Consider the following 27,224-nt stretch of genomic DNA (forward strand, 5'->3'; position numbering starts at 1 on the left):
CCTGTATCCCGCTGTTCCTGTATCCTGCTGTGCCTCTATCCCGCTCTCCCTGTATCCCTGTATCCCGCTGTGCCTCTATCCCGCTGTCCCCGCTCTCCCTGTATCCCGCTGTGCCTCTATCCCGCTGTCCCTGTATCCCGCTGTTCCCTGTATCCCTGTATCCCGCTGTCCCTGTATCCCTGTATCCCTCTGTCCCTGTATCCCGCTGTCCCTGTATCCCTCTATCCCGCTGTCCCTGTATCCCTCTATCCCGCTGTCCCTGTATCCCGCTGTGCCTCTATCCCGCTGTCCCTGTATCCCTCTATCCCGCTGTCCCTGTATCTCTGTATCCCGCTGTCCCTGTATCCCGCTGTCCCTGTATCCCTGTATCCCGCTGTCCCTGTATCCCTCTATCCCGCTGTCCCTGTATCCCTCTATCCCGCTGTCGCTGTATCCCGCTGTCCCTGTATCCCTCTATCCCGCTGTCCCTGTACCCCTCTATCCCGCTCTCCCTGTATCCCTGTATCCCGCTGTTCCCTGTATCCGTGTATCCCGCTGTCCCTGTATCCCGCTGTGCCTCTATCCCGCTCTCCCTGTATCCCGCTGTCCCTGTATCCCTGTATCCCGCTGTCCCTGTATCCCTGTATCCCGCTGTCCCTGTATCCCTCTATCCCGCTGTCCCTGTATCCCTCTATCCCGCTGTCCCTGTATCTCTGTATCCCGCTGTCCCTGTATCCCGCTGTTCCCTGTACCCTGTATCCCGCTGTCCCTGTATCCCTCTATCCCTGTATCCCTCTATCCCGCTGTCCCTGTATCTCTGTATCCCGCTGTCCCTGTATCCCGCTGTTCCCTGTACCCTGTATCCCGCTGTCCCTGTATCCCTGTATCCCGCTGTCCCTGTATCCCTCTATCCCGCTGTCCCTGTATCTCTGTATCCCGCTGTCCCTGTATCCCGCTGTCCCTGTATCCCTCTATCCCGCTGTCCCTGTATCCCTCTATCCCGCTGTCCCTGTATCCCTCTATCCCGCTGTCCCTGTATCCCTCTATCCCGCTGTCCCTGTATCTCTGTATCCCGCTGTCCCTGTATCCCGCTGTTCCCTGTACCCTGTATCCCGCTGTAGCTGTATCCCGCTGTCGCTGTATCCCGCTGTTCCCGGTGCTCCGGCGCGGGGCAGGCCGGGAGCGGACTCGTTTTCCCAGCGACGCTCGCGGGGGGCGGTGCGGCTGCCGGAGCCGACCTGGGCCGGGCGGGAGCGGCGGGGCCGGATCGCGGCCGGAGCCAGGGCCGAGGCGCGGCCGGAGGCCCCCGCGCGCTCCCGGTTGGCCGGGCCCGCTCCCGGCGCAATGCTGCGCTGCATGCCGCCGCTCTGGCGCTGCAACCGGCACGTGGAGGCGCTGGACCGGCGGCACTGCTCGCTGCAGGCCGTGCCGGAGGAGATCTACCGGTACAGCCGCTCGCTGGAGGAGCTGCTGCTGGACGCCAACCAGCTCCGGGAGCTGCCCAAGGTGAGGCGCGGACCGGGCCCGGTGCAGGCCGCGGGGAGGGCCCGGCGTGGCCCGAGGCCGCCGCTGCCGCCTTCCTCCGGCCCGGGAGCGGCCTCCCCCGCCTCGTTCCTCCGTGGCCTCGGCGGGGAGCGCGGCTCCGCCCGGCCGGACCCAGTGCCGAGTCCCGGAGCCGAGCTCCGGAGCCGTTGCGGTTTGGAGCGAGGGGGGTTCCTTGTCCTGCCCGCGGTGTGTGAGCCGGACCCGTGCGGAGCAGGGCGAAGCTGGAGCCTCAGTGCCCGGCGTTAATCTGTAAAATACAAAGGAGTCTGAGTAAGTTTATTGGTGGTGATAGAAACGCCTTGTACTTGTGTGGAGCAGCACCTGTGGCTTCGTGCAGAGCTAGAGGATGGATCGGGCTGCAAAGGAGCTTAAAGCTTCTCCAGCTCCAACCCCTGCCACGGGCAGGGACCCCTTCCCCTGGAGCAGGGTGATCTGAGCCCCTGTGTCCAACCTGGCCTTGAACACTGCCAGGGATGGGGCAGCCACAGGTTCTCTGGGCACCCTGTGCCAGCGCCTCAGCACCCTCCCAGGGAAGAGCTTCTGCCTCAGAGCTCATTTCAATCTCCCCTTTGGCAGGTTAAAACCATTCCCCTTGGCCTGTCCCTACATCCCTTGTCCAAAGCCCCTCTCCAGGTTTCTGGTAACCCCTTTAGCCACTGGGAGCTGCTCTGAGGTCTTCCTGGAGCCTTCTACAGTTCCATTCAGCCACAGAGCTCTGCACTGGTGACACTGGTAATGCTTTTGGAGGCTTTAAGGCGTTGCTGGGCTGTGGGATGTTCTGGAGGAAGTTTACACATCCCTGTGGAAACTACTGGTTTATGAAGTTAGTGAAGTACAACTTGTGCCAGGGAGAGAACGTGACTGTAGTGCTGCCTGCATGTGTTTGGATCGCTGCTCCTCAGTGAACATGGACCAAGTCACCTCTGCAGTGAAAAACTTGAGAAACAGTTGATTATTTTGTGTTTTGAAGCTGCCTGTTGAGTTATTGACACGTCAGGAATTGTGCCGTGAAATCTGGGAACAGCCACCCGAAACCTTGGCTGAGGTTCAGGCCAAAGTTCTGTTTGGTCCAACCAGGCAGTTTGTGCATCTCTGCCTCAGTGGAGTCTCTCCTGCAGGAACAGCAGATTCCTGCTCTCTCATGTTTTGGGTTCCCTCTTCCCTGTGGATTGCTGCGAGCTGCTGCTGGTGGGGTTCAGTTGTGAGGGTGCGGAGGTGCTCGTGTGCTCCTTCATCAGCTCTGTTCCATCGCGTCACTCGGGGTCTCACTATACTTTAGTTCCCAAGCTATGGAAGGCGTGTTACAGCCGGTTGGGATTTAGGAATGAGGCTCTTTTCTGCAGAGGAGGCTCGAGGTGACACATCTGAACCTGCTGATCCTGGTGCTGTGGTTACACTGGACCTGTTGGGTTGGGTCTTGGGTGGCTTTTGAAGAGCATCTTTTGGATCACATTTTATTTACCTGTGATCAGATCCATATAATCCTGTGAAAGAAAACCCCACCTGAAAACCTGCCCTCAGCACCATGTCTCCTTCCTGCCCTCACCCAGAGCCTGTGCTTGGGAGAGTTCAGCTGGGGAGCAGCAGAGCTGCTGTGAGGGTCTGTCCCGGGCTCCTCCCTGCTTTTTGGGTTCCCCCAAATGTTCAGGGTTTTCTGGCAAAGAATAGTTAGAAAACCCTGAGAGAAGCATCCCTCACATGTCTCCCAAATGTCCTCTTTCAGCCTCGAAGGAGGTGTAAGGAGGCCAGAGGAGATACCGGGTATGGGGAGCAGGAAGCAACATGCAACAGCTTCTGCGCCAGGAAAAGGAACATGTAGGGGATGTCTCCAGTCATGGAACCTATGGTGCAGGGTGGGGTTCTCCATGGGGTGACGGGGCTGGAGCATCACAAGTGGCCTGGAGGGAGAGGACAGGGAGCGACTGGCCACGGTTCTCCTTGCTTTGGAGGGAGTCAAGTGACGCTACAAAGGGCTCAGTTCAGGACAAACGAAATAATTTTCCATGCGGATGGCGTTGCGCTGAAGGGAGGAGGTACCTGCCAGGAGGAGCGAGGGGTGCTCAGATCTGTCATGAGCTCAGACGGCACCAGTTCACGGGGGAGGAAGCAACCAAGAATGAGCATCTACAGAAGGACCGCTTTGTGCTGCCTGTCCCAGGAGGAGTTGGAGGGAGTGTGGGTTTGGACTCGCTGTGCTCACACTGTTCCTCACCCAGCACTGTCTGTAGCTGCTGTGGGTGGCTCCAGCCGTGGTGGTGTCAGCCCTACCCAAAACTCTCGCAAGCAAGGGGAACATCAGACCCGTGTGGCTGGGAGCAGCCTTTCCCGTTTCTAGCCCCTTGCAGGTTTCTTCCAGCTGGTGCCATGCATGATCTGGGGCTGTTGCAGAATTACAGTGTGCTGGGATGAGGATGCAGGGTTAGACCTACCTGAGGTGTGACCCAGCATGTGTCTTAATGTGCTGCTAGAAGATACTTGAGCAGTGAAGAGGTCTGCTCTGTAGTCCCAGGCACACACGTTGTGTGCAGGATGTTACTGCTGGGGTCGTGTGGGAAGGGACAGATCATGGAATCATGGAATAGTTTGTGTTGGAAAGGAGCTTAAAGCTCGTCCAGCTCCAACCCCTGCCATGGGCAGAGACACCTTCCGCTAGAGCAGGGTACTTCAAGCCCCTGTGTCCAACCTGGCCTTGAGCCACAGGACTGCCAGGGATGGGGCAGCCACAGCTTCCCTGGGCACCCTGTGCCAGCGCCTCAGCACCCTCCCAGGGAAGAGCTTCTGCCTAAGAGCGCATCTCAGTCTCCCCCAGATACTCAATGTAGGAGTAAGAATCTGCACATTACACAAGGTGGAGATGGGATGAGAGCTGCAGGTGAATTCACCAGCTCTTCCACCAGGGAAGGAGAAGACAGCAGCCTCGATTTGGGCACATATCTTCTCTGAAGGAGGGCAATGGGATGGGGAGATGCTTCCCACTTGAGGAGCACTTCATGGAAATGTGTCTGTTGTGTGAGAAGGGACTGGGAGAGGATCTGTGTGTCCCACGAGGGGAGGTTGGGAAGTGTGCTGGATTCCCAGGACAGGGCTGTGTGTGCCCATCCCTCTGGAGAGCAGTTCCAGGGACTGCTGAGATGTGCAGGAGGGGCTGGGAGAGGAGTTCAGCGTGTGGAGATCACTTCAAAAATGTGAATGAGAGTTATGGCCTTTGGTAGCAAGTTTGACCGGAGCAAGTTCGGGTTTAAGGGCTGCAGCAGGGTTGTTGGGGAAGGCTTCCATGTGGAGGGGAGTTTTGGAGAGGTGTTTTTAGAGTCACAGAATCACAGAATGGTCATTCCTGTTCTATGTCAGCAGAGAACTTCCTTTGGGAAGGGCTGGGTTTACCTGACCCAGCCCATGACCCGGCTGCCTCTCCTGACCTACTCCTGTTTGTCCTCATTCCACTTGTCCCAGAGTCCAGAGCCATTGGAAATCTCTTTCCTTTTCCCATGGCACCATTTCCTTCCATACCAGAACTTCCATGTCCCCTTCCTTCTCTTTGATCTTGGTCAGATGGGCCTGATGCCTCCTGGCATTTCTGGAGGACACCAACAGGCCTCTCATTCCCAAATTGTGGAAGTGAACACTTGTTATCCTGCTGTGCCTAATGCTCTGCCTTCTCTTGCTTGTGTTCTATTTGTCCTGGGTGGAATCTTGTCTGCTCTAATGGAAAATGATAAATTCCATTGGATCAGTTCTCTGAGTTCCTCACGAGGGTGTATGAATTCTGGAGATCCCGAGCTCTCTTCTGGGTCCTGCTCTACCTGCCTTGCATCGAGTGATCTGTGGAGGGCCTGGAGCTCCCGCAGCGGGATAAGGAGCAGGTCCTTCAGCTGAGAATACAGCCTGGTAAACCAGGACATCAGAGCTACGAACCCACCTGACTCATTCCCTCCACTCTACTAGCACTTCAGAGGTGCAGGTCTCACCAGAAAGGAATGAACACAGCCTGGAATTCTGCAGGGAATTCGGAGGTGGCAGATGGAGCCAGTCACAGACCAGGAGCTGCTCAACAGGCATCCATCCAGAGGCTCTTGGTGTGCTCTGAGTGCTCAGGTTAGGACTAGGGGAAGGCAACGGGGAGAGGTTGGAAGAGACCTGGGTGTGGAGTAGAGCTTGTAGGACCTGGTGGAGTAGGAGAGGGAGGAGCTGGAAATCATGAACAAGCTCCCCATTACCCAGCATGTGTCTGCAGCAGAACCTTCTGTGCACTGGGCTGCATCCCCACAGTGTGAGCAGCAGCTCAGGGAGGGGATTCTGCCCCTCTGATGCAGGAAGGGAAGACCTGAGAGCAGCTTCAGTGCCTAAAAGGACTACAGTAAACCTGGAGAGGGGCTTGGGACAAGGGATGTACGGACAGGCCAAGGAGAAAGGCTTTAGCCTGCCTGAGGGGAGACTGAGCTGAGCTCTTAGGCAGAAGCTCTTCCCTGGGAGGGTGCTGAGGCGCTGGTACAGGGTGCCCAGAGAAGCTGTGGCTGCCCCATCCCTGGCAGTGTTCAAGGCCAGGTTGGACACAGGGGCTTGGAGCACCCTGCTCCAGTGGAAGGGGTCCCTGCCGTGGCAGGGGTTGGAGCTGGATGAAGCTCTAAGGTCCCTTCCAACTCAAACCAGTCTGGGATTCCATGATTCTGTCAAGTTGACTTGAAGAAGGAAGGAGACCTCTTCTGTGTCAAAGCCAGCTCCTCGGGTTCCACCTTTTCCCCTCTCTGCAGTAGGTGGCTTGGGCACACAGTCTGGGAGTGGGGATGGTGCTGAAGGGGCAAAACCTGGGGGTGTCTAATGCAGTTTCTGCTTTGCTTTTCTGTTCTAAAGCTCCCATGACAAGTTGGACACTCCAGAGACCCTGTTTTCCTACTGCCTAGCAAGCTGTTGTTACCTTGTCCTGGAAGTTATGGGAGATGGACACCAGGGAGAGGAGGCCTGTGGGTCGAGTGCAGGTTCTTTCCTGTTCTGGCTCGCTGCTATTTGCATCTTGGCGAGGCCATTTCTAGCTGGCCGGAGCAGTCGGAGTCTCAGCCCAGGTCTCAGGCCAGGTTTCAGTGATCCCTTGGTGGCCCTGGGCTCAAGCACTGTGTCCTCCATCTGGAGTTGGATCCAGAGGAGGGTGAAGCCCCAGTGCCGTGTTTGTCACTTTCCCAGGACAAGGTGGGGCCTTGTAAAGCTCATTAACAGCAGCTTTGAATTTCCTGGCATCTGGGGCCTGCACAGAGGACCTTGGGCTTTATTTACTGCCAGGCAGGAGTCAGGCTGCTCCTTTCATCTCTCTATGCTGACAGCCCTTCCTGGAGTGAGCCAGGAGTCACCAGTGCCAGGCTTGTGCTCCCCAAGCTCCCATGTGCAATGGGCACCTTCTGCTGTGCTGCATGTGAACTCTGTCAGAGCTGCATCTGTTTAACAAAACCAGTCCAGAAACTGGTTCCACTTGATTGTTGTGAGACCTCTGCTCAGAGCTGGCATCTCTCCTCATTCCTTCCGGGACTTCAGGAGCCGTCCCACTTCATCTGCGTGTGTTGGGTTTGTGTCTCCCGGGGCAGGGTCTCCTGGACATGCTGCCGCCCAGAAGCTGAGATTAGTGGAGGCCGTTTCACCCTCATCCTTTGCTTTCTGTGCTCTCACTGTCTGATGAACCCTGGGCGGTGAGCAGGCGGGTTGAGGGGTTGTGCTGGAGTGGTAGCAGCTGAGTATAGGCTCAGTTGTGGAAAGAAGAGCACATGCAACTCTTGGTCATTCAATGCTTGGACATGCATAGAACCCCAGGCTGGTTTGTATTGGAAGGGACCTTAGAGCTCATCCAGTTTCAACCCCCTGCTGTGGCAGGGATGCCTTCCACTGGAGCAGGTTGCTCCAAGCCCCTGTGTCCAACCTGGCCTTGAACACTGCCAGGGATGGGGCAGCCACAGCTTCTCTGGGCACCCTGTGCCAGCGCCTCAGCACCCTCACAGGGAAGAGCTTGTGCCTAAGAGCTCAGCTCAGTGTCCTCTGATCCAGACAAGGGAGCAGGAAGGAGGAGCATGGAAGTGATTTCATGCTCAGGTCCACAAGTAAAAATTAACAGTTAATATTCGCTTCCGTGTGAGCTCCAAGGTGTGCAGGCAGTTTTGCTCGGACACCGGGTGGACATGCTGCTCTGTGTGGGTCTCAGAAGACGCTCAGGTCTCGGAGCAGGCTCAAGTGAGTGTGCCAGGGAGGTAAAAGGCATTCTGGGCTGCAGAGAAGTTCAGCAGGGCAAAGAGTTCAGGAGGGTTTAGGGGACTCTGGCCGGCATGGTGCTGCCTCTCGCCACATCTTCCGCTGACCTGGCCTTGGTCCGTGCCGGGAGGTCACCAGCGGAGGCCCCGCTCAGTCTTTCCCCCGAGTTCAGCTGACTCGGATCCTGTAAACCTCCCGACGTCTCTGTCCTCCTGTGGTTAATAACATCTTCCATGTCTCTGGGGGCGTTGGCTGCTTGGAATGTTTGTATCTTTGGGATTCCTCCTGATCCTTGGTGACAGTTCTTGGTGCAGGTTCACCTTCCCTTGCCCACCTTCCAGAACGCTGTCGCTAAAGCATAATTGCGGTATCACTGTGGCCATACAGACTCTTTGCTCATCCCCTGATCTGCTCATGCCTCTAAGATCTTTTCTTATTCCCTTTGTCTGTTGCCTGAACATCTGCCAGAAATTACTGAGGTAGTGTTCATTGATGGTTCGAGGTGAAGGCAGGACCAGGGTAACGTTGTCAGGTCTCCTCTGACCTGTTCTGTCCCCGAACATTCCTGGGCTTCACAACCTTGTTTCACCATCTCCCTGATAGAGGTGGGCTGGGGCAGGGAGCGGTGGTGGGAGTGTGGTGGGACTGGGCAGAGGCAGGAGGCACCTGCAGAGCTGCTGCATGGAGAAGTTCTCTGTGGATCCTGACTCCTTGCTTCCCATCTCTAGTTCAGGGTGTTTAATGGTGTGTGTCTGAACTGTTCCTTGTGAAGCTGCTTTGGCTCCTTCCTCTTCTTCCTGCTCTTCAGGTATTGTAAGGCTGTTGTAAGGCTGTTAAATGCCTGTTGGTGCTCCACATCTGCCACAGGGAGTGCCGATGTGTCAGTGGCCCTCAGTGCCCTCTGGAGAGCTTCCATCCCACCACACAGGGCTGAGCTGGAGCTTTCTTGTGCTGTGGTTACTCTGTTGGGTTCTGTACTTGTAGCTGCTGCTTTTGTGTTCCATGTGCAGTCGGAGACCCTGACCTGCTCCATCACTAGTCCCCCCGAACCCTTGGCAGCAGAGGGGTGTTCACTGCGGTGTCCTGATCCAATTCTGGCTGGAGATGCCCTCTCTGGGGCCCTGCTTTGGTTTGTCATTTCACTGGGAGCAGAGATTCCCCTGCTTCTGCCCATCCTGCTGTCTGCAGGGGAACAGTTGCTGCCTCCGCCCCGGAGGGGGCTGCATTCCTTAGTCCCTGCCTAAAGGCCTGGGAAGGAGCAGCTGGAGAGCTTTTGGCTTGGAGACAACTTGCTTTGTCGTAGCTGGAATGCGTTCCTGATGCTTAAGTGCTTTTAGATGTTGGAAGCACATTCCTCAGGGCCTGATCCATGGGGTTAAATAGTCGGAAATCCGGGCAGTGCATGAGGGAGGGCTGCGTCCCACAGGAGCAGCCCGTGTGCCTGTCATGGAATCATGGGATAGTTGGGTTTGGAAGGGACCTTAAAGCTCTTCCAGTTCCAACTCCCTCCCACGGGCAGGGACCCCTTCCACTGGAGCAGGGTGCTCCAAGCGCCTGTGTCCAACCTGGCCCTGAGCACTGCCAGGGATGGGGCAGCCACAGCTTCTCTGGGCACCCTGTGCCAGTGTCTCATCTCGCTCGTTGTACAAAGTTTCCTCCTCACGTCCAGCCTGAATCTCCCCTTTTTTAGTTTAACCCCATCAACCCTTGTCCTGTCCTTGCCTCCCTTGTCCAAACCTCTCCAGGTTTCCTGAGGCCCCTTTAGGCACTGGAGCTGCCCTAAGGTCTCCCCTTCAGGAGCCTTCTCTTCTCCAGGCTGAATCAGCCCAGCTCTCTCATCCTGGCTCCAGAGCAGAGCTGCTGCAGCCCTCTCAGCAGCTCTGTGGCCTCCTGTGTACCCTCTCCAACAGGTCCATGTCTTTCCTGTACTGAGAACTCCAGAGCTGGAATTGGAGCTCTAGGTGGGATCTCGCCAGTGTTGGGTCAGTCTCCTTCAGCTTCAAGCTCAGTGTGCGTGTGGCACGTTCAGTGGGCTCAGCACCATCCTCACCCATGGGTGGGCAGGGGAGGAGCATCCCCATCTCATATGGTGGGGGGAGGTCACAGGGCTTACAGACCCACCCCTGGATCCCTGTGGAATGATGTGCAGGGCTGGCTGCACACTGAGCATTGCGCTGCTCCAGGGCACCGGCTGCTTCTCTCTGGGATGCCCTGGAGCTGAGCCTTGCAGCTTGTTGTGTGTTGGTGGCCAGGAAGGGCTGAAGCACTTGGGTACCTGTGGCAAGTGCTGCGAGGTGTGGAGAGTGGAATGCCTTTGTCATTGGGGTCAGATCTTTGGGAAGGTTCCTTCTTTGGGATAGCACATGGTCTGTGTCCACTGTACCCACTGCCCGGGATCTGGTCCAGCATGCCAACAGCGGGTGAAGCACTGCACCCCAAGCACTATGCAGAGTTCTCTCCCCCTTTCTCCTCTACTTTACCCTTCATCTTGCCCTACCGTACTCAGGTGGGTCAGAGCCACCTCTGGGTACCTGGCACAAGGCTCTGAGGGACCAGAGGTGTGGGGATCTACCTGGATAATGGTGGTGGGACCTTCGCCATGGCCCCTGGGTTGCCCCATGGGGCTGAGGTGCTGGAGCTCCAAACTGATACTCTCATTTCCCACCTTAGTGGTCACTTTTCTGACCTCTGCTACCATTAATTCTGTTATCCACACTAGATTTCAGATGGAATGATGATTCCTCTAGGATCTCACTGTTCTGGGAGCGTACGGTGCTTGTGTTGTTTCATAGAACCCCAGACTAGTTTGTGTTGGAAGGGACCTTAAAGCTGCTCCAGCTCCAAACCCTGCCACCGGCAGGGACCCCTTCCACTGGAGCAGGGTGCTCCAAGCCCCTGTGTCCAGCCTGGCTGGAGAAGCTTTGAGGTCTCTTTCAACCCAAACCAGTCTGTGATGTGGAGGATGAGGCCAAGGCTCATTCCTAAACCAGGTGGGTTTTCCTGAGTTCATTCTGCTTGCCCGTGGAAGAGCTCAGCACTGACTAAAGCTGAAGCTGTGGCTTAACCTGGCCTGTAAACTAAGCACAGGCAAAACACTTCCCATGTGCTGAGCTCGGTGGGATCAGGGACTTTGTGCTTTTGTGTCTCAGTGGATGAGAGGCTCTGCAGAGCAGGGTGTTAGGCATCCCTGTGTTAGCAGTGAGAAACGTGTCCTGCCCTCATGGGCTCAGGGCTGTACACGGGTGTTTCGGTTCCTCAGCAGAAGCTGAAGCTCCCAAACCCAGCCTGAGCTTGTGCTACCTGTGTTTCCTGTTCTCACAAACTGGCTAAACTCGTTGCTGGTTCTGTGGATGACCTCAGATGGAACCACACTGTCTGGAAATATTCCTTGGGTAGGACTCGCCCACCACTGGGCATGGATGTGTTTGGTTAGATTGGCTCTGCTTGGCTGGTTGAAACATCTCAATGTGAAGCTGCCATCTCTTTCCCTTTGCAGTGGTGATAGTTCTGAATGTCTTTGCAGTGATTCTGCTCTATTGTATCTGATTTTTCTCTTTTACAAAGGTGGCTCCAAAGGCCATATTCTGATCAAGAGTTTCATTAATAATTGCCCTGGGTTCAAGCCTTTCCCACTTCTGCCCATATTGTCCTATTTCAGTGCTGAAGTAGATCTTCTACAGTTGCTGAAGCCTCACTCGTAGGTAAGACAGAAGTCAAGTCTTTACAGTTCCCTTGGGGTTCTTTTGGCCTTGCTGCAAGGGGGTGTTTACTCCAGCAAGGGGTAGAACCAAGAGCTCCGAGGAATCCACTGGCTTATGGGGAGTTTCTTGGGAAGCCAGCCCGCTCACAGCAGATACCTGTGTGACTTTCAGGGGCTGCTGTGGTTAAACTGGGAAACGTTTGTCACAGGTGGGGCTCTCCCAAAGGTTCCATGGTTCATGTCCCTTCTTTGGCATGGTTCTGCACTTTAGTGTTTGTCTGGCACCAGCAAAAACTGACATTTGAGAGGTTTCATTTGGTTATGTTGTGAGTGTGACTTCATGTCGGGTGTGATGAGGACCGGCTGAGGGAGCTGGGGGGTTCAGTCTGGGGAAGAGAAGGCTCAGGGGGGACCTGATGGCTCCCTCCAAGTGCCTGCCAGGAGGATGGAGCCAGGAGGGGCTGGGCTCTGCTCCCAAGGAACAAGGGATGGGACAAGAGGAACCAGCCTCAAGCTGCACCAGGGCAGGTTTAGATGGAGCTGAGGAGCAATTCCTGCCCCAGAGGGTGCTCAGGCATTGGAAGAGGCTGCCTGGGGCAGGGCTGGGGTCACCATCCCTGCAAGTGTTCACACCCTGTGGAGACGAGGCCTCAGTGCCATGGGGCAGGGGGGGGGAAGTGGTGGGACTGGATGATCTCGAAGGGCTTTTCCAACTGTTGCCAGGATTTGATGATTCTTAGCTCTTTTCACTGTGAGGTTCATTAATTGTTGAACCCAGGGGCCCAGAGTGTTTGGATCCTCCAGCACTGGAGGGTTTCAAAGACTTCACAAAGGCTTGAGCATCTGGCTCTGAATTCCCACCCAAACCATTCCATGATTGCATGGCGCAAAGTAAATGGGATGGGGAGAATTGTGGGATTGTCACGAGTCTCATGCTGAGGTGTGGTGTGACCCCGCTCTCAGGCTGTGTGGAGGTTCTGGTGTGTGGAGGTTCTTGGTGTGACCCTGCTCTCAGGCTGTGTGGAGGTTCTGGTGTGTGGAGGTTCTTGGTGTGACCCCGCTCACAGGCTGTGTGGAGGTTCTGGTGTGTGGAGGTTCTTGGTGTGACCCCGCTCACAGGCTCCGTGGAGGTTCTGGTGTGTGGAGGTTCTTGGTGTGACTCCGCTCACAGGCTCCGTGGAGGTTCTGGTGTGAGGAGGTTCTTGGTGTGACCCCGCTCTCAGGCTGTGTGGAGGTTCTGGTGTGTGGAGGTTCTTGGTGTGACCCCGCTCACAGGCTGTGTGGAGGTTCTTGGTGTGACCCCGCTCACAGGCTGTGTGGAGGTTCTGGTGTGTGGAGGTTCTTGGTGTGACCCCGCTCACAGGCTGTGTGGAGGTTCTGGTGTGTGGAGGTTCTTGGTGTGACCCCGCTCACAGGCTGTGTGGAGGTTCTGGTGTGTGGAGGTTCTTGGTGTGACCCCGCTCTCAGGCTGTGTGGAGGTTCTGGTGTGTGGAGGTTCTTGGTGTGACCCCGCTCACAGGCTGTGTGGAGGTTCTGGTGTGTGGAGGTTCGTGGTGTGACCCCGCTCACAGGCTGTGTGGAGGTTCTGGTGTGTGGAGGTTCTTGGTGTGACCCCGCTCACAGGCTGTGTGGAGGTTCTGGTGTGTGGAGGTTCTTGGGTGACCCCGCTCTCTGGTGTGTGTGTGTGGCTCACAGGCTGTGTGGAGGTTCTGGTGTGTGGAGGTTCTTGGTGTGACCCCGCTCTCAGGCTGTGTGGAGGTTCTGGTGTGTGGAGGTTCTTGGTGTGACCCCGCTCTCAGGCTGTGTGGAGGTTCTGGTGTGTGGAGGTTCTTGGTGTGACCCCGCTCTCAGGCTGTGTGGAGGTTCTGGTTATCTGCAGCGAGGTTGTTACGAGTAAAAGGCCTTATGTGTAAAAAGCTTTGAGTAAAAGCTCTGAGTAAAAAGACTGTTCCCATGAGCACGGCAGTTCCTTCAGTTGCATCAGACAACATGGGTACAGCTGGGCCAAGGAGCTCTCTTGTGGTGACCTTGGTGGTCCAGCTGTGGAAGTGCAACCCAAGCGCAGGCAGAGCTGAATCATGGTCACAGTCGCCTCTAAACCTCTGCTGTGTCAGGAAGTGCTCCCCGTGTTTGTTGCAGTGAACATGCAGCGTGCTCCTGGCCTGGTTCGTTGTGCTCTCTTTCTCAATGCCCCCATACCCTGAGCCTGCCTCAGCTGTGCACGAGTGCCCACACTGGGGCTGTGGATGCTCCCGCTGTTATTCCCCAGCAGCTCACACAATGTCGTGCCTGGAATTTCCTTGTGTTCTAAAATTAGGAGAAGGCTCAAGGAAACAATAGTGGGTCCGGGCTCTGAACCTCCTGCCCTGGCGTGAACCTTTGTTGTCAGTTGGACTTTCACCTACTTCCTTTCTTGGTGAACTGATTTGTGTAGATAAATGGGGTAGAATTCTGCTGTGCAGCGGCAGGAGGAGCGGTTTTCTTCTGGTCTTACTTCTAATGGTCTGTATCGCTTCAGGACATGAGGAGCATGAATTTCATGTCACTGCTGTTCATCCCCGAGCACTTCTCCCTTTTCCCTTTGGGAAGGATGTGGAATACTGGCACCTCTGTGCAGCAAAGGCCCTGAAGGCGCAGCAGCACTTCCCGAGTGAGGCTGCTCCATGAGAGCCAGCAGTGATTCTGATCTCAGGCACAAGCTCTTCCCTGTGAGGGTGCTGAGGCGCTGGCACAGGGTGCCCAGAGAAGCTGTGGCTGCCCCATCCCTGGCAGTGCTCAAGGCCAGGTTGGACACGGGGGCTTGGAGCACCTTGCTCTAGTGGAAGGGGTCCCTGTCTGTGGCAGGGGTTGGAGCTGGAGGAGCTTTAAGGTCCCTTCCAACACAAACCATTCCATGATTTATTCTATGATTCATGGTTGGTGTACATCACTTTTTCATTCCTTATCCCTCCCTTGTCTGGTCTGCAGTATTGTTCTTTGCAATGTTATGAGTGACAGTTGTGGGTGTCCCATCACCCAAACCTGAACAAATCTCAATACCCCCAACTCTGGGAAGGTCTGTTTCCTCCTGTACATCCTATAGAGATGGATTACTGGAGAGGCTGCTGAGAACAACGGTTCAGACCTCACATTCTTGTTTGATCCTTCTTGGTGTGGTCTGTGTGAGCAGCCCAGGGCAGTTCTGGAGTCTCCATCCCTGGAAGTGTTCTCACACCATGTAGACAAGGCCCTCAGTGCCATGGGTTAGTGGTGGCCTTGGCAGTGCGGCGTGATCTTGAAGGTTTTATGATTCTATGATTGATGACCGTTTCCAGCTCCTGTAGTTGGCTTCTGAGACCCAGGAGGTGTGAAGACGTTGGCTGTTGTTAGAATGGGAGACCTCTAGAGGTCGCTTCCCATTAACTTTCCCATGACTGGGGGAGTAGGAATTTCTTCTGTAATTCTTTGTCACTTGTGACCTGCAGATTTCCTGCTCCTTCCCTTTTCCAGTACAAGTGGGACAAACACTTTCCCTGTTGGTGCAGGCACCTATCACTGATGGGTGAGCAACCTGGTCAGGTGGAAGGTGTCCCTGCTCATTGCAGGGGCATTGAACCCTTCAACCCAAACCATTCTATGATGTCCTGACAAGAAGTCCTGCACCAAGATGTGTGTGGCAGCAGGGTCAGGACCTCAGTCTGGAAGTCACCTCATATGTCTCCTCTTGACCAGGCTCATAAGCTCTGTGGTGTCTGCTGGCAAGCCTGCTGCACAGTGACTTCCTCTTGGTGCTAGTATTTAACTGCCTAAGATGAAGGGTTGTCTTAGAAAACGAGGAACATCCACTTTGATCCAACAAGGGAGAGAAGAGCAGTGTGATGATAGAGATAGTAAATGAATCATCAAGCTAAACCCATGAAATGCCGTTCTGCTTCACTTGTCTCCTGGAGACCTCATGGGGGTGCTCATCTGTGCAGCCACTGTGCTCTGAGGACCTCCCCAGGACAGAAGCTCTTGTCTGCAGGGGGAGATGCTCAGGTTTGCCTTGAGGTGAGCAGACAGGTTCCCCCAGAGCTGCTGCTGACCCCTTTGTTTTCTCTCCTGTCACAGCCTTTCTTCAGGCTCCTGAACCTGCGCAAGCTGGGTCTGAGTGACAATGAGATCCAGAGGCTTCCCCCCGAGGTGGCCAACTTCATGCAGCTGGTGGAACTGGACATCTCACGCAATGGTAAGGTCAAAGCTGAATGGGGAGGGGTGCCCCACAGCCATGCCTTGGGCACCCACCTTTGGAGTACCCTCCACAGTCCCACAGAGTGATCTCTTGGAGTCCTGAGCTATAGAATATGGGTGTCCTGCTGTATCTCAGGCTGTCACCAGGACCTGGTGTCCCATTTTCCACATGTTGGCCTCTTCTCAAGCCTCATTTTTTCTTTCACGTGTTTCTTCCAGACATTCCAGAAATTCCTGAAAGCATCAAATTCTGCAAGTCCTTGGAAATCGCAGACTTCAGCGGGAATCCTCTCTCCAGGTAGGAAGGCAGATGCAACCCTTTATGAAGCAGAGAATGAGAGCTGAAGCTCCTCATTCTCCTGAGCTTTCTCTGGTCTTCATCTTGTCATTGTCCTCGCATGAAGTCAGGACCTTGGGTCACATACAGTTTGGCTGCCAGGACCTGCAGGTGCCTGTTCACTTGGCATAGGGAAGAGCTGGTGTGTCCTCCTCTACTGCGGGGCCTGTGGCTTGGATTGAGGAGCCTCTAGTCTAGCTGTTGCCACTGGTGTGAAGGCTTTTGTCCTCCTGCAGTGTGTTAGTCAATCCTCAGCCCTTCACCCTGGTGCACACACCAGAACAGATGTGGACTTGTATTGCTCTGCTCTCCATCAGTCCCTTTTGCTCTGTGTGTTACTTATATCCAGGAGCTGTCCTTTGAGCTCTGTGGTCCTTCCCCTGATCCCTCAGTGCCCAGAGCTGTGTCCAGAAACTGAGCTCTCTGCCCAGCATCTTTGTGTTCTTTCTCTTATTCCATGTTTTGGGAATTCAGGTGTGGCTCCTCTGCCTTGGTGAGCCATGCCCCAGGCACTGGTGTCTCCATGCATTGTCTGCAGGGTCTGACTCCAGATGTCTGCTGCCAAAGCTGCTCTTCACACAGGACTTCCCTCCTGTGGTGCCCGGCACTGCCAGAATGGAACACGCTTTTCCACTGGTGGGAATCATAGAATCCCTGATTGGTTTATGTTGGAAGAGACCTTACGCTCATCCAGCTCCAGCCCCTGTCACAGGCAGGGACCCCTTCCACTAGAGCAGCGTGCTCCAAGCCCCTGTGTCCAACCTGGCCTTGAACACTGCCAGGGATGGGGCAGCCACAGCTTCTCTGGGCACCCTCACAGGGAAGAGCTTCTGCCTAATATCAAACCAGAACCTCCCCTGTTTCAGTTTGAACCCATCACCCCTTGTCCTGTCACTGCAGTCCCTGATGAAGAGTCCCTCTCCAGCATCCCTGTAGCCCCTTCAGACACTAGAAGCTGCTCTGAGTTCTCCACACAGCTTCTCTTCTCCAGGCTGAATAGCCCCAGCTTTGTACCATGGGAAGGACCAGCACTTCTGCACTGGAAATTCTCTATTAGAGTCTTTTTGTGGCACAGAGCTGCAGGATGTGTGTCCTGAGCTGTGGAACCGGCGAGCTCTGGGAACTGCCTGTGAACAGAAAAAGGGTTTCTCCTTTTCTGTGTTAATCTCTCCTTTTGGTAGCTCCAGGCCAGGTTGGACAGGGCTTGGAGCAACCTGCTCTAGTGGAGGGTGTCCCTGCCTGTGGCAGGGGTTGGAACTGGATAAACTTTGAGGTCTCTTCCAGCCCAAACCATTCTATGATTCTATGGAAATGAGGTGTGTTTTGGATCAGGAGCCAGGGTCAGAGTTGGTTCCTGCTCTTCTCCTTTCCACATGTTGGTACCAACTGGGATAAGACTGGCTTTGGAGGGATTTAAGTGAGGGATTGAAGGCTTGTGTTGTGCCCAGCTAATGGTGTGTTGTCCTCTCATGCTTTCACAGGCTTCCAGAGGGCTTCACGCAGCTTCGCAGCCTGGGCCACTTGGCCTTGAATGATGTGTCCCTGCAGAGCCTCCCCAATGACATTGGGAAGTGAGTATTCCCCTGTCCTCCTAACAGGGAGGAGGGCTGGGGTGGGGGTGTCATCGGGGTGACACACACATAGGGGTGACACTCCAGTAGTGTCACTGCTCTTGGGATGATGACATCAGCAGGACTTGGAGGGCAAGAGCCTACCACCGCAGTTAGAGGTTGCCACCCTGCCACACGTGCTGTGTGAGCTCCTCTGAGCATGCCTTTTGCTCCAAGACAACCTTCTTTAGAAGGTTTTGCCCTGGTCTCAGCTGCTGCTGCTCTGCTGTGGTGCATGGCACAGGCAGGAATGCACCCAGGCTTCCCAAGCTCCTGTCTCCCCTTGTTTTATGGATTTGCCCCTTTGCAAACAGGAATGGTCTGTCCAGTGATGCTGAAATGATTTATGCTGCTCACAAATGGCCAAGGCAAAGCCCATGTGGGGTTGTCTGTGAGGTGCAGTCCCTTTCCATGGGATCTGGCTCCTACACATGAAGGGGTTTACCTTTGTGGGCACAGTCCTGTGTGACACCACGTTTCCTTGTCCTGAGTCTGGGCAGTGTTGTGTCCCCATGGTGTTGCAGTAAACTGTCACCTTCATCAGAAGCCATTTAAGATCCTCCTTGGTTTTTGGTTTCCCCTGCCAGCCCCATCCATGTCTACACACTCATGTACATGAATATGTGCAGGCCAGGAGGGGTGCTCCCAAGGGAAGGGATATGAGCATCTCCATGTATCCCTGAAGCCTGTTCAGGGAATCTGGCTTCTCATTCCCTTTTCTCTTGCAGTTTGGCAAACCTGGTGACTCTGGAGCTGCGTGAGAACCTGCTAAAGACTCTCCCCACGTGAGTGTCTGTTTGGTGGCTTCAGGAGTCTGCTGCCTGATCCTTCTTACTGATTTCTCAGGGATTTGCTGGCTCCAGGACTTTGCCTGGGAGGGCTCAAGGCTTTGCATAAATCAGCTGCATCTTTTGGACTGGTGTAAACTGGGGAGAGGAGGGGGAGATGGCGCAGGGCTTAGAGCAGGGCAGGATGTTCAGAGTCTGTACTCAGCTCTGTGTCAGGATTGATTTGGAATAGAGGTGGTTCCACAAGAAAGCTGCTGGCAAGGGTGAGAACCATTTTTCCTAGAGAGGTGGAGCAGATGATGAATTCTTTTGGAAAAAGAGAGCATGACGTGGGCACAGGAGGACCTCTGTGCGCAGTGAAGTTCATTTGAAGAGCAGCAGAATGTGGCTGAAGATAGATCTTTCCAGCGTCTCTGTTTTCCTGGTTATCCCATCTGACTGTTCTGGGTGTGCAGAGTGTGGAAATGGTTGGGATAACAGGCTTCCTGCACCAGGCAAAAGCTAAGGCAGCAAGGGAGAAGAGGTAAGTGGTGTTGAATATTCCTGAGAGTTAGGGACAGAGGTGGATTCCTGGAGAGGGTCTGGTTGGTAGCACTGATGCCATCAGGTGGACAGGGTGTGGAGAACTAAAGATTCTGTATGTTCATTCATCTTGTTTGGAGCCCATGAGAGCTGTTTGTTGAGTTTTCTACCTACCTTAGCTCTGTCAGCTTGTTTCTGCCTTCTTATCCATCCAACTGATGACTCCCCAAGTCTTCTGGGAAGATATGCTGAAAGGGATCTACCTGGCTTCTGTCTGAGCCAGCAGTGTGGGTTTGGGCACACATGGGTTACATCTGCTTGAGGAGTTCTGTATCAGCTTTGACCCGGAGGAGAAGATGCTTCCAGAAAGGAGCTGAAAGAGCCTGCACTGGGCAGCTCCCAGACACCACAGCTGGTGGTTACTCCATGGAGAGGCTTAGTTCAAATTAACAGTGTCATCTTGCCTCTGATGCCAAAGTCACTGGATCTTCTCTGCACGGAAGTTGTCAGCATTTACACCCTGTCACAGACCAGCTGAGACGGCCCCTCATGGAATATAGCCACAGGGAGGACATGAGAGCCAAAGCTCCTTTTGGCAGATGAAACAAGCAGGAGAAGCTTGGGTCCTGGTGCTAGGACCCACTGCTGTCTGCTGCACGTATTTTTTGTGTTCCAACAGGCACCACCACTGTGATACTGTCTATATGAGGAGGTGCAATAGCTACATCCAAAGTTGGGCTTTCAGACGGCAGTGAAGAAGGTCCCAAGGACTTTCCACCATCTAAGAACCAGCAGGAATCCAGAGTTTGAGAATTCAGTCTGTGAGCAGCTCCATAAGGTTTCTGGGGAGCATTCTCATGCCCAGTGCTCCCTTGTGAATGCCCTCAGCAAGATGCTAGCAGCATGACAGGAGTTTTTCTCTGAGATAAGTCCAGGCATGACACTCCCCCTGCAGTGCAGTTCCAGCTTCTTCTCATCTTTCCCCAGTTCCCCTTCTGGGTGATTTTTGAAAGTAGAAGGAAGATCTTGAAGGTCAAGGCAATTTTCATCAGATTTGTCAATCAAATACAAGACTGAAATCAGTGGCCAAAGAGATCTCAATGGTGCTCTCAGATCTACCCAGGGCTGAAGCTCTTGTGCTTAGTCTGGGTGCAAATTGTGCCCAAGAATGGCTTTGAGCAAGTCCAGGTGATGTCTTACAGAGATGGTGATACTTTCAGTTTTCAGGGTTGCTGAGCTAGGAGGGAGATGGGCTTTAGTACTGTGAATGTGTGAGTGCAGATGCACCTTTTGGTTGTTTTTGTTGTTGAGCTCCTTAAAAGATTCAGCTTGCAATGACCTTTATGGGTCAAAACTTGATTTAATTGGTGGATCTTCTGCTCTCAGTTGAGTTTTCACACAGTTCCTCTCGTCCAGCTGATCAGCACTCCTCCATGTCCCATGCAGAGCATGCGATGTGTTCCCATGAGACAGTGGAGGGGGATCTCAGCTGAGGCATGTTGCAAGACCTTGTACATTGACATGGATTCCACAGCTCACTTGTCCCTCTTTTTGAGAACTCAAACTGGGAAGGGACCATCAAAGCTGCTTCACCCTTCAGAGAAGTCAAAAGAGCAGACGGACAGTCATGATGGGAGACTGCTGCACTGCTTTTGGTGATGCTTTTGAGAAGCCTTTGCTTGAGTTAATACAATAGCTAAAAATCCACCAGTTCTAAAGTAAGAACTTGCTTTTCCTGCATAACCCAAATGTTTTCACACTTGGCCAGGCAGGACAGATCTCTTCCTGCTTTCTCACAGTGTGGAGATACGCAGCTCAATTCCAGAGGAATACAGAGATTTCTGCATTAGGAGAGTTCCTTCTGAAGAGAATAAAGAGCTGCAGACCCTCCCTGATGGGTCAGAGCTGAGGTGGCAGCTCTGCCCTGGTGTGAAAGGAGAGACAGACCCCCCTTTTTGGGACATGACAGTTGGTGGGTAGTTCTGAGAGCTGAGGTCGGGTGAACCTGGGCCATGTCAGAAGTGAATCCTGGCTTTGTGGGGCTGCTGATTGCAGCTCTTCGTATCACCGGGTCATAATGTGTTTGGATGCTCAGGGCACATGCAGGACCACCAGTGCTGATGGGCTTTGGCTCCTCTGCAGGCTTCTCACAGCATCTTGCCTAGTGAGCTGCTTCTCTGCACATCCTGACCTCTTCTGAGACATCACCGTAGACATCATCATCATGTCAGCCTTGTGTTTCCCTTCAGCAGCATCAGCATCCCACTGGGGGAAACTGAGCCTGTTGGATTTGTCGTTCCTGCTTCTCCCTGCAGCTGTGCTCCCCTGCCTCCCCAAATACTGTCATCTGCTGATTCCTGTTACCTGTTAGTCGGTGCCCAGGACCCCACCCTTGCTACAGAAAGAGGCAGCAGGGTTAAGGTCTCTTGTCATCTGTCATGGATTTGCACAGAGTATTTTGTGGTGGGAAGGGGAGAAGGTTAATTGGTGACAGAAACTGATGGTATTGGGACTGCTGGTGCTGCTCAGCGCAGTGCATGGTCTGGCTTGGGAAGGGTGCAGCTCCCCTGAACTGCATGGCTCAGAGGGACAAGCTCAGGATTGTCCCTGGTTTAGGAGTTATTGCGCTTGATGTAATGTGTGAGATGTGTATCCCAGATGCTAACCATTCGTTCCTTCTCTCCTCCTCTCTCTGCTCCCTGTGTCTTGCAGGTCTCTCTCCTTCCTTGTCAAGTTAGAACAGTTGGATCTTGGTGGCAATGACCTGGAAGTACTGGTAGGTAAGGGATGGTGGGGAGGGAATGTGGATGGTTGGCTGGGGCAGAACCCTGCACTGCAAGTGGGTTTTCATCTGCAGTGCAAAGAAACAGACCCACAGTGTGTTTGGAATGATCCTGATCTTCCCACTGTGGCCTTGTCATCGTTCTCAGCATAATATTCTCTTTACATTGGCCCTTGTGCCTGTTTTCATGCACAGCTCTCTCTGCTCTTCCCAAATACTTTTGCTCTGGGATGTCAGTCCTCGCTGTGTAGCTGCCAAAGGCTCTTCTCTTTCCAGTGGGAATCCCTGGTTCTTCCCTGCTCTTCAGTGTTGTGCTGTCCCCAGCTGTTTCTCACCTCTACTTGGCCAACTTTGCACCTTTCTCCTCTTTGATTTGGTTTCCCTGCTGCACAGTGCAGGACCACTCGTAGTGTTCCTGGCTGCAGCGAGTGAGGGTGCGTGTCCTCTAGGCTGGGCTCTCCATGGAGGGCTCTGAGCCCCAGTGTGCTGAGAGCCAGTGCCCAGCCTCGACATGCAGCTTGTCTTGACATCCAGGGGCAGCCAGTGGTGTTTAATTCTACAGCCATGGATTAAGCTGTCACTGGATCCTGCTCTTAACCGTCTGGAATGCTTTCTGGCAGAAACCCATCTAATTGGGAGGTAAAGGAGCTTGTGCAGCCTGCTTGGGAGAGCAGTTGTCTGACACTTGAACCAAGCTCCAGTGGTGCCTTGACTCCAAACCCAAATGCTCATCAATGTGTGGTGTTTGTGGAGTGATGCTGTGAGCATACATCCACATTGATGATGGTGCTGCTGGGTCATGTGGAGTTGGCCAGTGTCACCCAAATGTTTGTTTTCATGCCTGAGAGGAGGAAGAGGAGAAAGATTCATCTGCTCACTAAGACCAGAACTTCCAAACCCTGTTTAGTCTTGCCTGCTACCAGACAGTCCCTGCTGTTGCTTCCTTGTTTCCTCTTGGAACCTCCTTCAACCAGGATGCTGTCCCAGGCACACGTGCTGCTGTGTTGTGGCACACCAACATGTTGGCTCCATAGACCATCTGGGAAATGGTTCTAGGAGGTGTGAGCGCAGGAACAGTTGGCTTTCCAGAGGTGTGGGGTGGTTTGGTGCATCCCAGAGCAGCTTCTCCCCTATGGAAAGGACTCATGCCATCTCTGTCCTGCTCTCTTACAGCCAGATACCCTGGGAGCTCTACCCAACCTGCGTGAGCTCTGGCTGGACCGAAACCAGCTCTCAGCCCTGCCTCCAGTGAGTACCAGTTCAGGCCCTTGAACCTCCTCTCTGCTCCCTTCTCCAGTTGCCCCCTCGAGCCTTGGTGTCTCCTTTCTGCCGGCAGGAGCTGGGCAATCTCCGCCGCTTGGTCTGTCTGGATGTGTCAGAGAACAAGCTGGAGCAGTTGCCCAATGAGGTCAGTGGGCTGGTTGCCCTGACAGACTTGCTCCTGTCCCAGAACCTGCTGGAATGTATTCCAGATGGGATCGGTGAGTACTGCAGGATGGGAGCAGCGCAGGACTTCACTGCCCAGCACGGGGGCTTCAGGCAAGAGTGTGTGTAACATGGTGTTAGGGTGTGATGGACACAGTCACAATAGATGGGTGCAGAAGCAGTAAGTGAGACACTGGCACAGGGTGCCCAGAGCAGCTGTGGCTGCCCCATCCCTCGTAGTGTCCAAGGCTGGGTTGGACGGGCTTGGAGCAACGTGCTGTAGTGAAAGGTGTCCCTGCCCATGATGGGGGGGTTGGGACTAGGTGATCTTAAGGTCCCTTCCAACCTAAACCATTCCATGGTTCTGTGATGTGCTGAGCGGAACTCTACAGGATGAGTTCAGGTTCTTGATCTGAAACCATACGTAGGTGAACCTGTGAACAAGCCTGGTGGGGAGGAGAGATTGTGCCTGTGTTGTTAGGTTGGGTAACCCCAGATGTGAGGCATTTTGGCCACATGGACATAGAACAGCATCCTTGTGTCTGTGGCGTAGTTCACACCCAGCTTGTTGCCCTGGCCAGGTCAGCTGAAGCAGCTCTCCATCCTCAAGGTGGACCAGAATCGGCTGACAGAGGTGACAGAGTCAATTGGGGACTGTGAAAACTTGTCAGAACTCATCTTGACAGAGAACATGCTGACTGTAAGTACCCCAGCAGCACCCTGCATCCCCTGGGCTGCTCAGGGTAGCCACATGCCAGGGATCTTCCATCTTCTGAGCTGAATTCCTGAGATGCTCCAGCTTCTCTGCTGCAGAGCTCCACCAGGCTCACAGGCCCTGAGAAGATCCTGGTGGAAACGACTTTCTCCCACTGTTTTCCTGAAAACCTCTCCAGGATAGCTGGGCTGCTGCTCTAGGATGAGCAGTCCTGAGGCCCGTCTGATCTGATGAAGCAGGACTACATCCAAAGCTGCATTTGGCAGTGGAATAGTGCAATTTAAAATGGTCTTGCCCCAAAATGCTCATGGGCTGACAGTTAAAACGCAAGTGCAGGGAATGGGCAGATGAACATCCTTTTAGTGGAAGGTGTCCCTGCCCATGGCAGGGGTTGAAATTGGATGATCTTAAGGTCCTTTAGAATCCTTTTGAGTCCTTTCCTACCCAAATGATTCATGACTCATTCTATGATTCTAATAGGAGAAAAGTCCTGACCAGTGGAGTTCTGGGTGTGCTGTGTGAGGTGAGGAGTTGGCGTTTCACAGTCTGAGAACCTGAGGGAGAATTTGCCCCACACTGTAGTGAGAACTTGTATTGAAAATGTGTTTGTTAGGACAGGAGGCAGCTTTTTTCCTCAGGTAGAGGGTTCTATGCCTTTCTGACAGTGCTGAGGCACTGCACAGGGTGCCCAGAGAAGCTGTGGCTGCCCCATCCCTGGCAGTGTTCAAGGCCAGGTTGGACACAGGGGCTTGGAGCCACCTGCTCTAGTGGAAGGGGTCCCTGCCTGTGGCAGGGGTTGGAGCTGGAGGAGCTTTAAGGTCCCTTCCAGCCCACATTCCATGAGTAATTCTGTGATACCTTTATTCTGATGCTCCTCCCTTTTGCAACCACCAATCCTCTCCTCCCCAGGCCCTACCGAAGTCCCTGGGCAAGCTGGCCAAGCTGACAAACCTGAATGTGGACCGGAACCGGCTGATGTCCCTTCCATCTGAGATTGGAGGTTGTGCCAACCTGAACGTGCTGTCCTTACGGGACAACCGCCTCGCCCTCCTGCCCCCAGAGCTTGCCAACACCACCGAGCTTCACGTCCTGGACGTGGCTGGGAACAGGTCAGCAGCAGGAAGGGTGCAGCAGGCTTGCGGGCATCTTCCTAAGGAGGCCGCTGTGAAGGAGCAGCGTGGGCTGGGCCCTGGTGTGTTTTGGGATCTGCTGCCCTCAGGATCTGTGGTTTGGAGAAGCCCAGCCTGGCTGTTGGATCTTGGAAAGAGGGCATCTGACTCTGAAGCTTTGCATCTTAAGCCCTTCTCCACCTTACTTGAACACAGGGCAGGACTGATGCAGAAGTGTGGAGACATTTTGCCACATGTGAAATAAAGAACAGGGGAAATCCCTGGTCCAGTGTGTTGCTTCCTGCAGATACTGCAGTTTCATGTCATCAAGTCCTCAGGTGATTGATGCCAAAGCCTGTTCATGATGCACACCACCAAGGAGTGCAGATACCTGTGATCTGTTCTGCAGGATGCTCAGGTTTTAGCTGTGGTTCTGTTAGCTGAGGCTGGCGATGTTTGTAGCAGAGCTTCTGTGTGGAACACTGTGTCCAGGTCCCTGAGACCATTATTTTTATTGTCTTCAAACCCCTCTCCAAAGTTCAGTTTTCACTCTGTTGATGGGAGTTGTCCTCTGTTAAACACTGCTGAGGGTGGGCTGCTGGACCCAGTTTCTGGCTGTGACAGAGCCAATGCAGCACGAGCTGCTTTGGTGTCTGTAACAGTGAGGGACCTTGCAGTGGCCTGGCTCCTGCAGTGCAGATGGGGCAGCCTGGAGCTAAGCTGAAGTTCAGCTGAAGTTTAACCAGCAAGTTCCTCCTTCCTGTTGCAGGCTGCAGAACCTCCCGTTTGCGCTGACAAATCTCAACCTGAAAGCCCTGTGGTTGGCAGAGAACCAGTCCCAGCCCATGCTGAAATTCCAGACGGAGGATGATGAGAAGACAGGAGAAAAGGTCCTCACATGTTACCTGCTTCCCCAGCAGCCCTCTCCCAGCCTAGGTAAGAGAGCACGTCATGAAGGGTGTCTGCAGGTTTGTGTACTTGGGCGGTGCTGTAGGGAGGAGGCCACGAACTGTCCTCTCTGTGCTCCATTCCTGTGATACCTCTAGCAGACTTAAGCTCCTGAGTGGCTGGTGGCCACTTTCCAAGGCAGAGGTAGTTAAGTGAGAAATTGCTTCTCTGCCGGGTGATAAAGAAGCTGCAGCCTCAGCTTAAAGTCTTCTGCTTTGATCTATTGACCAAGTACTTGCTTTTCTGTAAGGTTTGCTTGCTGTTGTGATGATATTCTTGTGTCAATACTTCTGGTTCATGCCTTAATCCTACCTGTTTCCTTAGTTCTTGGGTAAGGAGCGCTAGAGCTGAACCATCTGGGTCCTTCTGTAGAGGCCGCTGTAGATCTGGTGGGAGATGTGCAGGAGGTGGCGAGATCTGGAGGCTACATCCTTTTTCCTCAAGGCCTCTGTGCTTTGATGCACGGGTTGATATAACAGGATGGGTTGAGGACTGTCATTCACCCAAGCTCCCAGCCCTGCTCATTCAGAAGGTAGCTCCCACTGTGTTATCTTTCTCCCCAGAGAATCTTTTGCAGAATAGTGTGGACGAGAGCTGGACGGACACGAACTTAAACAGAGTCAGTGTGATTCAGTTCCTGGATGAACCCAAAGGAGATGATGAAGAGGAGTCAGGAGCTGAGAGAAGGGTAAGAAGAGTTTCTGGAGGCTTGTTTGCTCCCTGTGGAAGCACAGGCACAAGCTAAAGAAGTGCCTGAGAAGTGGAGGCATTGTGGTGTCTGTGTTTCACTCTTCAGAGATGTGCTGTAGTTTTGCAGGGCAAAGCGCATTTGGTACCCTGAGGAGTTATGCGGGTATAAAAGACAATTCCCTGAGAGCCACTTTGGTGCTGTCCCATGGGAGCTGAGCTGTGACTCTGACCCTACCCATGGAGCATTTGGGTAGTCCAGAGATCCTGAGAGTCAGAGCACTGTCAGGACTGGATTTTACTTGACCTGCTCATGGGGAAAAGATGCCCAGCCAAACTTGAGCCAGGTGATCCAAGTGTGGAGCTGGATGCCAGCCCGTGCTGTGGGATATCCCATCACTAAAGTAGTTAAAACTGTGGACAGCCTCAAAAACCGAGGCAGATCTTTTTGCAGTAATTGCAGATGTAAAGGACAGGGTGAAAGTTCCAGTTTCCAGCAAGAGCTCTCCTGGGTTCAGTTTCCTGCAGGATTTTTTCTCCTTTTCATCTTGCAGAGAGAGATTCTTGTTGAGTTCTTGTTGAGTTCTCTCTTGCAGAGAGAGATTCTCTTGTTGAGAGATTCTAATAAATGACATTTGAATCC

At 53.9% G+C, this 27,224-nt stretch overlaps 1 protein-coding gene across 36 annotated transcripts in view; it reads left to right on the forward strand.

The window, feature by feature from the left end:
* Positions 1-1,195: 1,195 nt before the first annotated feature.
* SCRIB (scribble planar cell polarity protein) overlaps positions 1,196-27,224 on the forward strand; it is a 104,503-nt gene continuing 78,474 nt past the window's right edge. For 35 of the 36 annotated variants that reach the window (XM_057411159.1, XM_057411122.1, XM_057411130.1 and 32 more), the window contains exons 1-12: positions 1,196-1,485; positions 15,539-15,656; positions 15,878-15,956; positions 17,477-17,566; positions 18,334-18,390; positions 21,628-21,691; positions 22,871-22,945; positions 23,034-23,178; positions 23,704-23,822; positions 24,747-24,946; positions 25,716-25,882; positions 26,458-26,582. In XM_057411159.1, the coding sequence (XP_057267142.1) occupies positions 1,324-1,485; positions 15,539-15,656; positions 15,878-15,956; positions 17,477-17,566; positions 18,334-18,390; positions 21,628-21,691; positions 22,871-22,945; positions 23,034-23,178; positions 23,704-23,822; positions 24,747-24,946; positions 25,716-25,882; positions 26,458-26,582 (1,401 nt within the window). In that variant the 5' untranslated portion in view covers positions 1,196-1,323. The remainder of the gene's footprint in view (positions 1,486-15,538; positions 15,657-15,877; positions 15,957-17,476; positions 17,567-18,333; positions 18,391-21,627; positions 21,692-22,870; positions 22,946-23,033; positions 23,179-23,703; positions 23,823-24,746; positions 24,947-25,715; positions 25,883-26,457; positions 26,583-27,224) is intronic. The other variant, XM_057411127.1, reaches the window with a different exon arrangement.

This window comes from Pezoporus wallicus, unplaced genomic scaffold, assembly GCF_028554395.1.
Source record: "Pezoporus wallicus isolate ANWC-B61680 ecotype Strahan unplaced genomic scaffold, APGP_CSIRO_Pwel_v1 contig_10120, whole genome shotgun sequence".
NCBI lineage: Eukaryota > Metazoa > Chordata > Aves > Psittaciformes > Psittacidae > Pezoporus > Pezoporus wallicus.